Below are 17,870 nucleotides of genomic sequence, written 5' to 3'. Positions count from 1 at the left end.
CATTACATTTTTTTAAGATGACACTAGATGTTAAAAATGCTGGTGTTTATAAGTTTTTATAAACAAACTCATGAGTTTTTTAGATTGACATTTAGAAATTGAAATAGTTTGATCATCGAGAATGAGAATTAAACTTTAGGTTATCAATACTAATAATAAATGAGCAGTTTTAACAAATATTGAAAACAACATCATTAATTCATAAAAATTGGCATAAGATTTACGAATACTCTACTTTTTTTAAATCTCACTTATAAAATTATATTAAGTATATTATCGTTGAATTCATTACTTTTTTTTTTCATTTCTCAAGTTTACACTTTACCCTATAATTTTAAATTAGTTGGTAACTTTTTTTTTCTTTTGGGATCCCAAAAGGAAAAGAAAAAAGAATAGGTACTCAATTGTCTGTTATAATAAAGAATAGGGAGTATTCTACAATTATGATAATTTAAGGGGATATCTATGTAATTTGTTCCTATATTTTCTCTTTCGTCGCCGAACACAGAAAACGGAGAAGCATACTTCCCGTAGTTGTAGCAGTAGCTTGCCGGAGCCGGCGATCGGAGATACTTCCGTCCATAGCCGAAGGTAATTAAACACCTTCTCTACTTTCGAACAACTTCTATGTGCACAAAAATTGTTTCGGTTACTCTATTATAATTCTTTTTATGGATTTTTGTGCAATGACAATTTCGATGACGATCCTTGTAAATATGCTTCATTGAACGGGGTGTTTATAGGAAACAACCTCTCTAACTCGTAAATATAGGAGTAAGGTTTGCGTATATTTTGCCCTTCACGGACTCCACTCGTGAGACTATATTGAATATGTTGTTTGTTTATAATATCTTATCCTCAAGGTTTGTGTACACTCTTCGATCTCGTTAGACTCTACTTAATTTGTGGTACTACAATGAATATGTTGTATTGTTGTTAGAATTTCTCAGGTGATGGTAGTGGAACAAAACTTGATTGAACATAGATAGTGGTGGAAGTAGGAATTTATACAAAAGGATTCAAAAGTGGTAGCGATTTTTGACCTCGTTGGGCTTGTCACCTCAATAAAATTACCTATGTCTAGGGGATTCAACTGTTTTAATTACAACAATAACGTCATACCAACCCAGTGTAATTGTAATCTCACAAGTGGGGTCTGGGGAGAATAATGTTATGGCTTTTGTAATTGAACGTCCTGGCATGAAATCGAACTGGCTCTCGGAAATAAACATGTTCCTCTTCACCCTCATTTCCATCACCTCTCCCAAACCTTCGTAATGTGGCTTAACAACTTGACACCCCTATAGTTGTTGCAATTCTGGAAAAAATCCAGTGTTTTTATAGAACTGAAAAATTCGTTTTTTAGCCCTGTTTGCATCTTATGGTTTTTTCATGAAATGGTCAATGCTCATAGTAGGTATAGAAATATAGACAAATAGGAGATTATTGAGGAAACTGTGGAAGATTAAAAAGAGATTTAAGAGTGATCTTTAGAATTCTATGAGAGACTATTGTAGGAAAATGGAGCATTTGGAACTAGATTGATAGGATGATGATCTGATATTCTTTACACCAAAGTATAAATAATGTTACAAAATTCCTTAGAGAAAGAAAGAATCTATTTTTGGTAGAGAAAGTGAAGGCAGTTATAATAAGCAATGTTCATGATAAGGCCCTTCGTCATTATTTAGAGATGCCGGGTAGTGTTGGAAATTTTTTGAAGGGAACATTTGGGGAAAGTTTGTGCCGCCTTCATTGCTGTAATAGCAAAGAACATGGACAGTTGAATTGAAAGATCTCAGACTAATTAGCCTTTAGTTAAGAGGATATAATACTACCCTGCTTGTTAGCAGATGATAAGCCAAAATGCCTGTTCTATTTCTATTGGTGATGGGGTCTCTCATCTTGGTGTTAACAAGGACCGTGAAATATGAGTGTATAAAAGGTTTTGGATTGGTAAGTAAATAGAAGCATAGTGGAAGTATTGCCCTGCTTGTTAGCAGATGATACACACACTTTGTGTGGTGCTGAAGTAGTGGTAGTCGAATATTTAAGATAATAATGCTCCCAGCTGCTGTTGCTATTGCTGGGTATCACATTAACTTGACCAAGAGTAGCATATTTTTGGTGAATGCTAGAAATTTAGTAGATGAGCTGGCAAGTACACATATTGGGGACTACATTTGAATATGTCCAGCCAGATTGGCCGGATGTTATCAAATGGTGTGGAACTAGGACCTTGAAAGAAGTAATATCTTTCTTTGAAGGAAGTGACATTGATAAATAGTGTATTAGATATTCCGGCTGTTCAAATTCTTACCGAAGTTGAGAAACAACTGGACTGCTTGAGATGTAAAGAGATGCTGTGAAAGAAAGAAGGTATATTTGATCCACCAAGGACGTTGAGACTGTTCGAACAAAACAAAAGATTTTTTGGCTTAATCCAGTCGTCCACACTGACAGTTGATTAAAGCAAAAACTAGTGGAGAATTAGTAGTGAAGAACCTAAGGCTTCATAATATGAGCCTTTTTTACCAAATGGCTGTGGTAGTTCTGCAGAAAAGAAAGAGCTATGGAAGGAGTTGATAAAAGAAAAATATGATGTGGATAGACAATTAGATACAAAGCTCGACATGCTTGTCATGGTACTGTATGTAATATAGTAGGAACCTATAACGAGTTTTCAGAAGTAATCAACTGAGGCTGCACTGTGGTAAAAGATACATTTTTGATAGGATTAGGATAAACGATAAGGCGCTGGAGATAAACGATAAGGCGCTGGATAACTGCAGATCGAGGGAGGTGTGAGGTTATCTTGCCCCTTGGCCAACTGCCTGATGATGAGGAACCTATAGTATAGAAGAAATCTGGAGGATCGAAATATGGAAACTGTTAGCTGTCTGATTTTCAGACCGGACCGGATCCTACTCAAGAATACCAGATCCAATGCCAGCATGATGGTTAATTATTCTCAGTTAAGACTTTTTATGAATGGTTTTAGGCAGAGTATGCTGGGATATTGGCCATTTGCCATGGAAAATGATTTGGAAAGCAAATGCTGCTGGCTAAAGTTTCTGTTTTGAATAAATTGCTTTACATGAGGAATGTCTAAGACAGAACAACTTGCCAAAGTGAGGGATTAGTCTGTGCGATAGACGCTTTTTACCGCAGAGAGAGGCTGTCTTAATGGAATACACATTGATGTGAATAAGATAAATCCTTACTTGGTTAAAAGAAAAATACAAATAGGGTTTGGGTGAATTGTGGATGCATTAAGCAGCTTGGGGATGATTTTGGGAGTATATGGATGAAGTATGGATGTACTAAGTAGCTTTGGGTGGGGTAGGGGTAGAGGTTTTAGAAGAGCCAGACAATGCTTTGGAATATGATTTTTTTTCTATGTTTGGGCAGTCCAGAATGGAAGGAAGCATAGATGTTTCAGGATAAAACCTTATCCTTACTGGGAACTTTCAAATTCTTACAGAATATGTACTTTTGTAGTAATAGATGATCCTGTCAATATGGTGGAATTCATAGACTCCCTGCACTCCTACAGGGAATGATTCCTCACTCATTTTGTACTGACATAGCACCTTCTTGGTGCTGCTTATTGACGATAAAGAAACTTAATTTACCTTATAAAAAATGTTTTTCATGTTGTTGGTACATAAATTATAGGGGTATTGCTACTTTTCTCTTCATGCTGTCTTACAGATGAAATAAGTCTCTTCATTTTTTTAATTTGCAGCTGAAAAATGCCTAGAGTTAAGACAAACCGTATAAAATACCCCGAGGGTTGGGAGCTGATTGAGCCTACCTTAGCTGAACTGGATGCTAAAATGAGAGAAGGTAAGTAATGCTGCTAGGTGGAATTCAGCAATCCCATTTGCCTATTTTGTGATTGAAATTTCCGGACCATTAACTTCTGTTTTATTTGGGTTTTGGTAGCTGGCAATGACTCTAATGATGGTAAAAGAAAGTGTGAAGCACTCTGGCCCATATTCAAGGTTGCACATCAGAGGAGCAGATATGTATATGACCTTTACTATGGAAGGAATGAAATATCTAAAGAGCTGTACGAATTCTGTTTGGAACAAGGTTATGCAGATCGCAACCTGATTGCAAAGTGGAAAAAGGTAATTGATGGCAACTTCCTTTGGAACTTATAAAATCTGTCTGTTCTAGTTAACCGCCCTGCCTCCTGCTCATCTAAAGTCAAAGTGAAAAAGTAATAAAGAGGGTGAAAATTTGTGATAGCTACAGTTTTCTCTGTTTACATCTTTGGGATGCATACAAAACCCCTTCTTCTTTTTAGTTTTTTTTTTTGACAATTTGCCCATGACAAGGGAACAAGAGCAAATGCCCAAAAGCACAGTACAAAATGAAAAACTAAAAAAGGTGTTCTTTTCTTTTCTTCCTCATCTGCTGACTTCATCTATGTCTGTTAGATTTTAATATCCTTTCTAGGGAAATATTCATATAGTTACTAATCTTTCAACATATTATCCATATTAAACATTGTTCTAGTCTTAGTTAGATGCTAGTTAATGGATGGAAAGGTTTGGAAGATAGGAGGCGTATTTTATTCCAGAAACTTGAAGCTTACTAAGATTTAGCATGTTTTGCCTCTGGAAACAGATTCATAGGCATTCTAGGAAAATGATTCTTCTTCTTTTTCTTGAAGAGGAGGTGTGATCTTTTTAAAATACCTGCACCGTTCTATTGAACTGTGTTTGACCCTTTGCTTCTTATCACCCATCAGATACTTTCTCGCTGAGACGGTAAACAAACGTTTTCAGGCTTACAGCTTATTTACAGGCACTAAAACCCATCTTACCAGCCTTTGTATTTGGCCACTTGTATTTAACTCTTTCCTGTTTCGTGGGATTCAACTTGCAGCCTGGATACGAGCGTCTCTGCTGCTTGCACTGCATACAGCCCCGGGATCACAACTTTGCGACTACTTGTGCGTGTCGTGTCCCCAAACACCTCAGGGAAGCTGCTGTAATAGAATGTGTACATTGTGGATGTCAAGGTTGTGCAAGTGGTGACTAATTTGCTTTTCCAATAGCTGTATGTTATGAGATCAGATGTTCTTACTGGCTTTTCAAAGCATTAGAAACCTTTTGTCTGTAATGACCAAGGATAGTGATGGATTATTCAGTCTTTAACCTTTTATCCTACTTGACTTTCAGACTTTTTTTTTTTTTTTTTGGTTTTTCATCCGGTGTCTCATACTCCCATTCAGACTCCGACTAATCCAACTTCTTAAGTCGCTGTCTAACAGGATTTTGATACTCAATACTCAAATTTGAAATCTCTGATTAAGATGAAAGGATTCTATCTATTCCACTATAATCCTTGTTGGTGCTCGACTTAACGAGTAGACAATGGAATTAATTCATGACAAGTAAAAGTAAACAGATGTTCTTTTAGTTCTACGATCAGTTTAACATGAAATCTATAAATAAAACACAAGTGTATATGATCATTTTTATAATACATAGTTATAAGTGATACTGTACTCTGTGTCTAAACAGTTGTACCTTTGGTCTACCATGATTATTGCTAAAAAATACTTAAAGTTAAGTAGAAGTACACTATGTAGGATGTGTTTAATGGGTGTTTTCCCAACTAATCAACTTTATTACCTTAATGATTATAAAAGAAAAATAACTCAAAGTGGAACATAACCTTTCTCTCACAAGTCAACTAAGTTAGATTAATCTCCACTTAGTCAAAAAATTTCTCTTTTCTTATCTTAATCTCACCTATTTAAATTATGTATGTACCGGAACTTATGAAATGACACTGATTATATTATTGTATATCGAACGTGTAAATAACTTTTTATATCATTGATATAATTTAATGCTTTTTACTTTTTAAATATCATTTAGCTATGAAGAGTTTCAATTTGCTATAAGTCAACTCAAGGACCTACATGTTTTAAGCTAATAGTTTTCGCTCAAATTTTAGGAAAATTAAAAATATACATATTATTCGTCAACATCAAATCTAGAATATTAGTTACGAATTCAAATGACTTTGTGAAAACTCATTCAATAAATATTTAATTGAGAACTCAGTATTCGATAGCATTAAATCTTTGACTCGACTTTGTAAGTTTTACATAACATAATATCTCAAATGGCAAAATAACTGTTTTAAAGAGGAAAAGAACACTCACTTCTCCTAATTTGACCAGAATTTTTCAGAAAAATGGTTCACTTTTTTGGTTAATCTTCAACCTCATCATTTCTCACCACCCCACTATCCTATATGGGGTTGGGGGAAGTAATAAAGAAGATATTGCCTAGTCCACCATGAAGAAAAAAAAAGTTTTATAAATATAAGATATTTTTATGTTTTATAGTATCTCAAGAAACTTAAAAAGTTACATTCTTGAATTGAAACATTTCTTGATAATCTTGTATGTAACATCTAAAAATATTGCTTTTTTTTTATTTTTTATATGATCCTCCAAAAAATCTTTGATCAAGAATTCATTTGATCATTGGTTTATGAACAACTCTCCAAAATCTTGATCATTCTGTACTCCCTTTGTCGAAAAATTACATTATATATATAAGGTCTGAAATTATTAGTAGACGTTAAATCCCTTTGGCTTATTCGTGAGTTCTTTTCGTTATATCTTGAATCATGTTAGTGAAAATACTGACTTCGCTCTGGTTAAAATCTTGATCATTCTTTGGGAACTCTTCAAAAGATTTGATCTTCTCCTTGTTCTTGATGTGTTATTATTAGTGGTATAACAAGTGTTGAGAATGATGGAGGGTGCATTTGTGGGGAATGAGTTAGCAAGATTGACAAGTAGTAATAGTAGGGGAACAAGTTGGAGGTCATCTCAAAGTATTATGGAGGTGCTAGGAGGGCAAAGGGATGATTTTTTCATGAAGAACTATAGTACGCGATGGCGAGAGATGGCAGAGGAGGAGGAGAAGGAGCTAAAATGGGCTGCTATAGATCGGTTGCCAACGTACGATAGAATGAGAAAAGGGATGATGAAGGAGGTGATAGGCAATGGGAGGGTGGTGCATCATGAAGTTGACATGACTAATCTTGGTAATCAAGATAGGAAGGTACTCATGGAGAGTATACTTAAGGTTGTGGAAGATGATAATGAGAAATTTCTTAGAAGACTCAGAAATAGGACTGACAGGTGATTTCTCGTTCTCGTTACTAATAACAATCGTTTATACTATCAGTATACAAAAGTTAAACTCGATGCACAATATTAGTACTCTTAGTTCTTTTTTTTATCATTTCAGAGTTTAGGTATGATGAAGATGTTACATGTTCTCTTTCTAGTTACTAATTTCACTTATTATGAATAGTTACATGTATTCTTTTAAATGGTGTGACATCATAACAATCGTTTACACTGTCAGTGTATAAAAGTTAAACTCGATGCACATACAAGTACTCTTCTGTTTTTGATCATTTGAGAGTTTTAAGTATGATGAATATGCTGCATGTTATACTATACTGACGTAAAATTTTACGCTGAAATAGGGTAGGGATAGAGACCCCGAAGATTGAAGTGAGATTTGAGAACTTAAGTATAGAAGGAGATGCATATGTTGGGACAAGAGCATTACCTACACTGCTGAATTCCACCTTGAATACCATGGAGGTAACTGTTTTTCCTCCTTTTCACAAAATTGTATTCGTCGAACTAAAAGCTATGTTACTCGTACTCCAAGAAGGTTGTATCATCCGTGTCGGATCCTCCAAAATATGCTAGTTATGGAGGGTTCAACATGCACCTGACGACATTTTTGAAGGGTCAGAGCAGCATCGACGAGAAGTAAGAACAACACCCAAACAGGGATGAATTGTATGGGGCTGTCCTTCGATCGCACGTGTCTGTTAGTAAAATTAGAAAGAATCATAGTAGAGTTGTAAACAAGGATTCTCCAAACATGTTGCCATACCCGTGTTGATACCTCCAAAAATGCATTACATTTGGAGGATCCGTCACACATGCATCAGCATCTTTGAAGAGTCTGAGCAACATAGATAAATCATTCTTTCTAAATGCTCCGGAATAATTAGGAGATCTTATAGAAGATATATGATTCTTTGTTCTTAAGTTGAACTTATGACATGAACAGGCTGTTCTTGGATTGATTAATCTTTCTCCATCCAAGAAAAAAGTCGTAAAAATTCTTGAAGATGTGAGTGGAATTATAAGACCATCGAGGTATGTTGTCTTGCCTTTGTTTCTTGATTTACATTACAAAGTTAGTAAAAAATAAAATATTTGAGTTCATTCCTAATTTAGTAGTTGATTAATGTTCTTTCCCTTAAGTGGGACGAAGCATGTCGCTGCCAGAAGCAGAACCACGCATTCTTCTAGAGAATCTCCGAATTGTTTTAGAGCAAACAAAAAGAGATCCTTAAGCCAGAAGGAATTTGGTTTAGATGTAGGATACCTATTCAGAAGTTTACGCGATTCAATCATAGATGATTGAATCATTAAAGATTTGATCTTTTTAAGTCATATTTTGCTTTGTTCTTTAGCTTGTTGCTTATCACTTATGCTGAGTTGATGTCAGGATGACATTACTCCTAGGGCCTCCTGGTTCAGGAAAAACTACACTGTTGAAAGCACTTGCAGGAAAGAGCGAAGACGATCTGAGGGTATGTTCATGCCGATACTTCTCTTTCGTAGAAATTGTTTACTTGTATGCCAATGTAGTTTCAACTTATCGAGGAAATGACCATGGATAGGACTTAGGAGGTTGCGAAGGACACAAATGAGGATAGAAGGTCAGTAGGTAGTAGAGTGTTATCTTGCTTATCCTTCCATGCTAGTGGCCATAGTGTTTCTCCTGTGTTTTTTTTGTCCTCTGATTTCTACTACTATCTAGTGTCTCTTGTACTTCGATTATCGCACTATTTTGTTGTAGTTACTGTTCCTTTTATATATTAGGGATAAGGTCTACGTACTCTCTACTCTACCCTCCTCATACCCCACTTGTGGGATTACATTGGTTATGTTGTTGTAGCTGAATCGTGAGTTATATTTTGCAGGTGACAGGAAAAATTACGTATTGTGGGCATGAATTTCATGAATTTGTTCCTCAAAGAACAAGTGCTTATATTAGCCAACATGATCTTCATCATGGAGAGATGACAGTTCGTGAAACGTTAGATTTTGCTGGAAGATGCTTGGGTGTTGGAACCAGATATGACTTACTGGTGGAGTTGTCGAGACGAGAGAAAGAAGCGGGTATAATGCCAGATCCTCAGATTGATGCATTTATGAAAGCCACAGCAATGGAAGGCCTAGAGACAAGTTTAATTACAGATTATGTACTCAAGGTCTGTAACTTCTGTTTTTTTTTTCTTTTTTCTTTTTAGGTGTCAACTTTCTTGCTTGTGCCAAAATCCGTTATATTAAAAGTAATGTCCCATTTCCAAACAGATTCTTGGATTAGATATTTGTGCTGATATCATGGTTGGAGATGATATGAGACGAGGCATTTCGGGTGGACAAAAGAAACGCGTCACTACTGGTATATATTTCTTAGGGAATTATACATAAATAGACACTCAAACTTGCCATCAACTGACAAAGAAACATTCTACTTTGAACACCTCAACTCATATCCACAGTATCAGTTGAACTCTCCGACTTACAAAATGATCATCTATCCACCTCCGAAATTTACGTGTGGTGTCCACGAGGCACACTAGAGACGAGTTGGAGTGTTTAGTTGCCAGTTGAGACCAAGTTGAGGTGTCTAGATGGGAAGTATCAAAGTGGGAGGTTGTACTTGCCAGCTAAAAGCCAAGTTTGAGTTTCTGTTTATGTATTATGTCATTTCTTAGTCTATCTTTCTTCGTTCTTTTGATCGTTTTCTTATGCTCGAGCTCATCATTTTCTCATAATATTTTCCTTAATGGTTTGTCTTTTTTTTATGAAATGAAAGGGGAAATGTTGGTTGGACCAGCGAAAGCGTTTTTCATGGATGAGATATCGAAGGGGCTGGACAGTTCCACCACCTATCAGATTGTCAAGTTTATGAGGCAAATGGTTCACGTTAACGATATAACTATGGTTATCTCCCTCTTACAGCCTGATCCCGAGACATTTGATCTATTCGATGATGTCATTCTCCTTTCAGAAGGTCAAATTGTTTACCAAGGTCCGAAAGAAAACGTTCTTGAATTCTTCGAATACATGGGATTTAGATGTCCAGAAAGGAAAGGAATTGCAGATTTTCTAGTGGAAGTTACTTCCAAGAAAGACCAAGAACAATATTGGTTCAGAAATAGCAGGCCATATGTATATATATCTGTTCCCGAGTTTGCTGAGTCCTTCAATTCTTTTCAGATTGGTGAACAAATTATTATAGAACTTACGATTCCATATGATAAGTTCAGTGTCCATCGTGCAGCATTGGTGAAAAATAAATATGGTATTTCCAACTTGGAACTCTTCAAGGCATGTTTTTCAAGGGAATGGCTGCTGATGAAACGAAGTTCGTTCTTGTACATCTTTAAAACTACTCAAATCACTATCATGGCAACTATTGCCTTGACAGTGTTTTTAAGAACACAAATGAAAGCTGGCAATGTAAAAGATTCCGCTAAGTTCTGGGGCGCGTTGTTTTTCAGTCTGATCAATGTGATGTTCAATGGGATGCAAGAGCTCGCAATGACAGTTTTTAGGCTTCCTGTGTTTTTCAAGCAGAGAGATAGCTTATTTTATCCAGCATGGGCTTTTGCCTTGCCAATTTGGTTGCTAAAAATTCCTATTTCATTAGTGGAATCATCAATATGGATCATCCTTACATACTACACCATTGGCTTTGCTCCGGCAGCCAGCAGGTTAGTTGCACATTCACTTGACATGTGAAGCTTCATTCATTTTAGTACTACTGTAGTGTGTAGTTTACTGATCTTTGTTCCCTTTCAGGTTTTTCAAGCAGTTATTGGCGTTTGTCGGTGTCCATCAAATGGCTCTCTCTTTGTTCCGGTTTATTGCAGCAGCAGGAAGAACACAAGTAGTTGCAAACACACTTGGAACCTTCACTTTGCTTCTTGTGTTTATACTTGGAGGCTTCATCGTTTCGAAAGGTCACAATTTCATTGCTTTAGCTCTATGCCTCAAATCATTTTTACTAAATTTCTAGTACTGAAATACTAGAATGTTTTAAACAGATGACATCCAAGATTGGATGATTTGGGGCTACTATGTGTCCCCTATGATGTATGGACAGAATGCAATTGCCATAAACGAGTTTCTAGATGATCGATGGAGTGCTGTAAGACCTGATTTCCGTTCACCTTCAGTTGAACATACCAAGGATAACGGATTCTAACTTTTTCGTTCTTTTGTCACAGCCAACTAATGGTTCCCAACCAACAGTAGGGAAGACTCTTCTACATGACAGAGGCTTATTTACCACAGAAACTTGGTATTGGATATGCATTGCAGCACTTTTTGGATTCTCACTTCTCTTCAATGTCCTCTTCATTGCAGCTTTGACGTTTTTAAATCGTATGTTCCCTTTTTATGACATTAACTTTCACAACTCCATTGTAAAGAGATCGCGGTATATTAACTCAAAGTATGATCAATCTCAGCTCTCGGAGATATTAAATCTGTCAGTGTTGAGGACGACGACAAAAACAACAGTAGGCCACAAGAAAAAAGAACAGTTGGAGGTAAGTAACTTCTAGATTTCTGTTTTTGTACATTTTCAATCAGCAACTTCTTCAGTTATTTTGTTGTAATGGAAATGAAATGATTGAAGTAATCAAAGAGACACAAAAGGGCTGTTGTAGATAGATTTAATCAATAAAGTAAATGAATTACTCACTCCGTTTCAATTCTTTTGTCTTACTTTCGTTTTTAGTCTGTTTAAAGAATGCTGCTTTCCTTTTTTTGGCAACTTTTTTATTTTAACTTTCCACGTGGCATGTTTAAAACCACAAGATTAAAAGACATTTTGTACATTCTTCGTATCTTTAATTTAAGAACACAACATTCAAAAGTGACTTTTACTTTCTTAAACTTTGTGTCAAGTCGTAACCAGACAAACAAACTGAAACGGAGGGAGTATTTAATATCTTCTAAAGTTTGGACTTCTATACAAGCCATCAAAAGTCTTTGAATTTCTCTTTGCTGTATCCATGACTTGTCATCCTTTAAGGTTAACCTGTAGAGCTAGAATAAACACACAGATTGAGACTAATTCGTCGTGTAATAATTACTACCACAGGTATTCAGATGGCAGCAACATGTTCTCAAGTAAAGACCAGCTGTGTTGTTCCTTTACCAAATAAGGATTCAAGAAAACGGATGGTCTTACCGTTTAAGCCACTTTCACTAGCATTCAACCATGTGAATTATTATGTTGATATGCCTGCTGTAAGTTTTTTTTCCAATCTTATTGATGATTCTCACTGTTTCTTCGTTATGAGGCTTATCGTGAGTAGTTGAGATTAAATGGAATAGTGAGGATTCATATAGCCGACCCCAACTTCTTTGGGACTGAGGCGTTGTGATTGTATTATCAATAGCTCTCTAAACATGGAAGTTTTGTTTTATCAGGAAATGAAGACTCAAGGAATTGAAGAAGATAGATTGCAACTTTTACGAGATGTTAGTGGTGTTTTTAGGCCGGGAATTCTTACAGCCTTAGTCGGTGTCAGTGGTGCTGGAAAGACCACTTTGATGGATGTCTTAGCAGGTAGAAAGACAGGTGGATACATAGAAGGAAGCATAAAGATTTCAGGTTACCCAAAGAATCAGACAACATTTGCTCGAGTCAGTGGTTACTGTGAACAAAATGACATTCATTCACCATATGTTACAATCTATGAATCTCTCCTCTACTCAGCCTGGCTTCGTCTTCCCTCCGATGTAAAGACAGAAACACGTAAGGCAAGATTGTAGCACTCCCCTCATTTCAATTTTGTTTGTCTTACTTTCTATTAAAGTCCGTTTTAAAAAGAATGCTTCTTTTATGGGAACTCTTTATAACTTTCCACATAACATGTTTAAGACCACAAGATTAAAAGGGCACTTTGGCACATTCCGAATATCTTTAGTTTAATACCTCAAGATTCAAAAGTCTTATTTACTTTCTTTAACTCCGAGCTTAGTCAAAACCAAACAAACAAATTGAAACGGATTCACTTTGAATACAAACTGTGTGATGGTTTCACTAACCTTATTTCTTTCCAAGTGCAGATGTTTGTGGAAGAAGTAATGGAATTGGTAGAGCTCAAACCATTGAGGAATGCTCTTGTTGGGCTCCCGGGGATAAACGGTCTTTCTACTGAACAGAGAAAGAGGCTGACCACTGCTGTCGAATTAGTTGCTAATCCATCTATCATCTTTATGGATGAGCCCACTTCAGGACTTGATGCTAGAGCTGCAGCTATTGTTATGCGTACTGTCAGAAAGACGGTCGATACAGGAAGAACAGTCGTCTGCACGATCCACCAGCCTAGCATAGATATTTTTGAAGCTTTCGATGAGGTATCTATCGACTCTATAATGTGTAGGCATAATTCCATTTTGTAAAATAAGTCATGATAAAACCAAATTTGTTGTTTTAAGCTACTTTTGATGAAAAGAGGAGGACAAGTAATATATGCTGGACCTCTTGGCGCTCGTTCCCAAACGATGGTTGAATATTTTGAGGTTAGTTGTCTCTCCACTCTCTGCCTTTTTGGAAGGTGAAATTTGGAAATAGAACACTTCCTTATGTCATGTATCCTCGATTAATGCAACCTCAGATGCTATGTTTTATTCTCGATTCTAGTTTAAAGCGAAAAGATTATGTCTAAATGTTCTGCATTATGGTATAATTCTACTCTACTAGCGCTAATAGACAGCATACGGGTAGAAGCATTACGCCTAGGAATCAACCACACGAAAATTTTGTTCTAAGTCAGTCCTTTCCTTAGCGGGCTTGGGAATAAAAGAATGATGAGGCTGTATATCAGAACTCTCTTCTCTCATAAATCAAAAGGTATTTAATTTTAAACTTCATTTTTTTCGTTCTGCAGGCCATACGAGGGGTTCCTAAAATCAGAGAGTGCGATAATCCAGCTACATGGATGCTTGATGTCAGCTCATCTTCTATGGAAGCAAAACTTGATGTCGATTTTGCTGAAGTCTATGCCAAGTCTGATCTTTATCAGTAAGTTCTTGTGGATACTGCTAAGCTAATCTATTGTTATGGTTATGAGTTGACATAATCTTGTTGTCTTAAACGAACGATACATAGAGCATACCAATATGCCACATGCCACGTGAAAAGTTAGAAGTAAAGAGTTGTCAAAAAGAAAAAAAAAACGCGTTCTTTCTGAAACGGACTAAAAAGGAAAGACGGAGGGAGTATTAACTAGAGTCTCAATTTGCATTGCAGGAGAAATCAATTGCTAATCAAGGAACTCAGCACATCAGCACCTCGCTCGGAGGATCTTTACTTCCCCACTCAATATTCCCAATCCTTCTTAACTCAGTGCAAGGCATGTTTCTGGAAACAAAACTGGTCATACTGGAGGAATTCTCAATATAATGCAATCAGATTCTTCATGACAGTAATCATTGGGATTATGTTTGGTGTCATCTTTTGGGATAAAGGGAACAAAATGTAATCCTGAACTTCTTTGTTATAAGCTCGATTATGTGACGAATTTCAAACTGTGAAATGTTTTTGACTTTTTCTTATCCTGTGAAACAGATACAGACAACAAGACTTGCTTAATCTACTTGGAGCTACTTATGCAGCTGTCATGTTTCTTGGAGCCACAAATGCTTCTGCAGTACAATCTGTTGTGGCTGTTGAAAGAACAGTTTTCTATCGCGAAAGGGCTGCTGGAATGTATTCAGAATTGCCTTATGCATTTGCTCAGGTATCACATAAACTTCCCTGAATACATGCTTGATCTTCACTGATCTCTTAGTCTAGTAGCGGAACCAGAAATTTTCCCCATAAGCACTTTTGAAACCTTTTAATATCGATTGATTAGACAATTAGTCATATTTAATATTCACAAAAAGAAATCTATCGGAAACAGCCTCTCTGTCCGAAAAGGTAGAGGTAAGGTCTCATACATCCTACCATCCTCAACAAACGCGATATGTTGTAAGAAAAATTGACATTTTTCAAGTTTCTCAAAGTATAGCAGTTGGTTAAGAGATTTTTCGGTTTTATGTGATTTGCAGGTGGCTATAGAGACTATATATGTTGCAGTACAGACTTTTATTTATTCTCTTCTATTGTTTTCAATGATTGGATATGAATGGACAGCAGCAAAGTTCTTTTACTTCTACTACTTCATATTCATGTGCTTCACCTACTTCTCCATGTATGGCATGATGGTTGTTGCTTTAACTCCTGGTTATCAAATCGCTGCTATCGTCATGTCCTTCTTCCTCAGCTTCTGGAACTTATTCTCCGGTTTCCTTGTTCCTCGTCCTGTAAGTCAAACTACTAGCAACCGAAACTTGAACATTTTCTTGATATAGCTAAAAACTTACAAGGTGTTTGTTTGTTTGTTTTGGTTTTAACTTGTACAGTTAATTCCAGTGTGGTGGAGATGGTACTATTGGGGTTCTCCAGTTGCTTGGACAATATATGGGATTTTCGCGTCTCAGGTGGGAGACAGAATCGATGAACTTGAAATCCCTGGTGTAACTGTGAAAATGCAGGTGAATCAGTTCATGAAAGAATATTTGGGATATGATCATGACTTTCTTGTAGCTGTGGTATTTGCTCATGTTGGTTGGGTTCTTCTGTTTTTCTTTGTTTTTGCTTATGGAATCAAGTTCTTGAACCACCAAAAAAGGTAGAAGGGGAGAAATTTATCTGAATACACTAAAGTTCACCTTAGGTACTAAGGTATATGTTTATTCTGTGAGCCAAAGGGTTCATCGGAAACAACCTCCCAAGGTAGAGATAGGGTCTGCATATACAAACTCCACTTGTGAAATTACATTGTGCTGTCGACGTTAGATATATGTTTTACACCTTCAAACAAAAGAATTGTCTAGTGCTATAGTTTGATACAAAGAAGAGCTTTTGCTTGTTGATTCTCATTTTAGCCAACTCTGCCCAGCAGATGAAATGAAATCACTAACATTTGTGAGAATTAAAGGATATAATTTATTGTCTTTTGTTGTTTCGAAACACTTCATCTACTAAACTTCAATTTAGAATTCCGTAAATTAATTCTATCTAAAAATATAATGGATTATTAACAGATAATTATTATTTAATATTTCAATAATTTTTCTAATAATAATAAAACACTTCATCTACCAAACTCCATTTTAAAATTGATTCTATCCAGATATATAATGGATTAATACCATATAATTATAATTTAACATTTTGATAATATTTAAATTTAATGAAGGAGTAAAATCATAATCCAAAGTTGAAATCTTCTCACTTATAATAATACTAGTTTCCGAAACGTGCGTTGCACGTTTGCCTCATACAATTATTATAAAGTTAAATTATTATATAATGTTGAAATTAGAAATATTAGTTTTACCAATTTATATTTTATTTATTAAATAAAATTCATAATAATCGAATAGTACATTGACCATCAAGCAAGAAATATGAAAAAATAATTATATTATTATAGCATCTAATAATATGAATTTATCTATATGACTTATTCTTAATAATCTCTCATTACGCCCCATATTAGTAAGTACACAAATTGTGTCTAGATGCATGTATTTAAATATGATTATTTAATATTAAATTAATTATATATTAATATTTAATTTAGTTTAGGGATAAAATAAGGGCAAAATGGTAATTCAACTTTTAAGTTAAGAGCTTCCCATTTATAATAATACGAGTATATGTTGTATCATCAAAAAAAAAATCATCTATCAAACTAAGTACAAATATGTCATAAATATTTTCTTGGGATAGCTTAATATATATAGGTTGTAGACTACTGAATGTGAATATAATCGAAGACATCTATAATCTTTTTCAACACGTCGCATTAGTACCAATTTATACTCTGTCAATAGTTATTTCTCCAAACTAAAAAAAAAATTAAGAAAATTATAAAAATATTGAACCAAACTAAATAAGTATTAAGAGAATGATTTCTATAATCTGGCCATGTACAAAATTACACTTATAACTTATCTTTTAAGTCTAGCAGGGCACTCTTATAATCGAAGGTTCTGATACCATCATTCTGCTATCGAAAAAGAAAAACATATCAAAGAAATCATAAGAGTTTTCAGAATGTTCATCTATGTATTTTTCTTTTTACCTACAAAATTAAAATATGCAAAGATGAAACAAAAAGAAAAGAAATAATACATACTTACTGGAGTATCTCCGATGAACATATGAAATTAGGAAGATGGTAGATTAGATTTTTGAATGATTAACATAGAATACACACAATATATTATAGTAAATGAGACTCTTTGTTTCCCTTGTCTGTTATGCCTTTTCAGTTGCATTATTTAAATATGTCTTCATTATTATATGATAGAATTACTGAAGGCTGAAACTAATAATTATACATTGTAATTAAGATACTATAAATTAAAAGTTTTATATTTAATATTAAAAAGTAACTCCAAGAAATTGAACAAATTACAAAAAAATTAATTTCTCATTAAAATAATTTTCTCACCTATTAGAGCATCAAATAAGAATTAAGGAAACATAAATCAACACATGTAAACAAATTAACAATTAATTAATTTATAAATAGGCTAAGAGATAAACTTCAAAAATTTTAAACTATTTTAAAAAAAATAATAACAGGAAAACGTGTCTTTAAGATAATTAAACTTTATTATATACTTTATATACTAATATTTT

General features: G+C 35.0%; 2 protein-coding genes across 3 annotated transcripts; both read left to right on the top strand.

The window, feature by feature from the left end:
* Window positions 1-443: 443 nt before the first annotated feature.
* LOC107003262 (protein BUD31 homolog 1-like) lies at window positions 444-5,198 on the top strand. Of its 2 annotated transcripts, none has more exons than XM_015201566.2 (4): window positions 444-591; window positions 3,749-3,849; window positions 3,949-4,136; window positions 4,900-5,198. In XM_015201566.2, the coding sequence occupies exons 2-4, from the start codon at window positions 3,756-3,758 to the stop codon at window positions 5,053-5,055; spliced, it is 438 nt and encodes a 145-aa protein (XP_015057052.1). In that variant the 5' UTR covers window positions 444-591; window positions 3,749-3,755; the 3' UTR covers window positions 5,056-5,198. The 2 variants fall into 2 exon arrangements, with proteins under 2 accessions (XP_015057052.1, XP_027768568.1); XM_027912767.1 differs by having other exon boundaries at window positions 487-591; window positions 3,742-3,849.
* A 1,590-nt stretch (window positions 5,199-6,788) lies between these two features.
* Window positions 6,789-16,149, top strand: LOC107003349 (pleiotropic drug resistance protein 2). The gene is made up of 20 exons (XM_015201668.2): window positions 6,789-7,183; window positions 7,537-7,657; window positions 8,139-8,227; window positions 8,583-8,667; window positions 9,061-9,351; window positions 9,455-9,545; window positions 9,963-10,863; window positions 10,952-11,112; window positions 11,197-11,300; window positions 11,380-11,536; window positions 11,623-11,703; window positions 12,261-12,409; window positions 12,593-12,925; window positions 13,235-13,525; window positions 13,607-13,690; window positions 14,059-14,192; window positions 14,421-14,648; window positions 14,739-14,910; window positions 15,224-15,478; window positions 15,578-16,149. Exons 1-20 carry the CDS (start codon window positions 6,789-6,791, stop codon window positions 15,848-15,850), a joined length of 4,395 nt encoding a protein of 1,464 aa, XP_015057154.1. The 3' UTR covers window positions 15,851-16,149.
* Window positions 16,150-17,870: the final 1,721 nt, after the last annotated feature.

This window comes from Solanum pennellii, chromosome 11, assembly GCF_001406875.1.
Source record: "Solanum pennellii chromosome 11, SPENNV200".
NCBI lineage: Eukaryota > Viridiplantae > Streptophyta > Magnoliopsida > Solanales > Solanaceae > Solanum > Solanum pennellii.
Note: the sequence above shows the minus strand (reverse complement) of the source record. Positions and strands in the feature narration are given on the sequence as shown.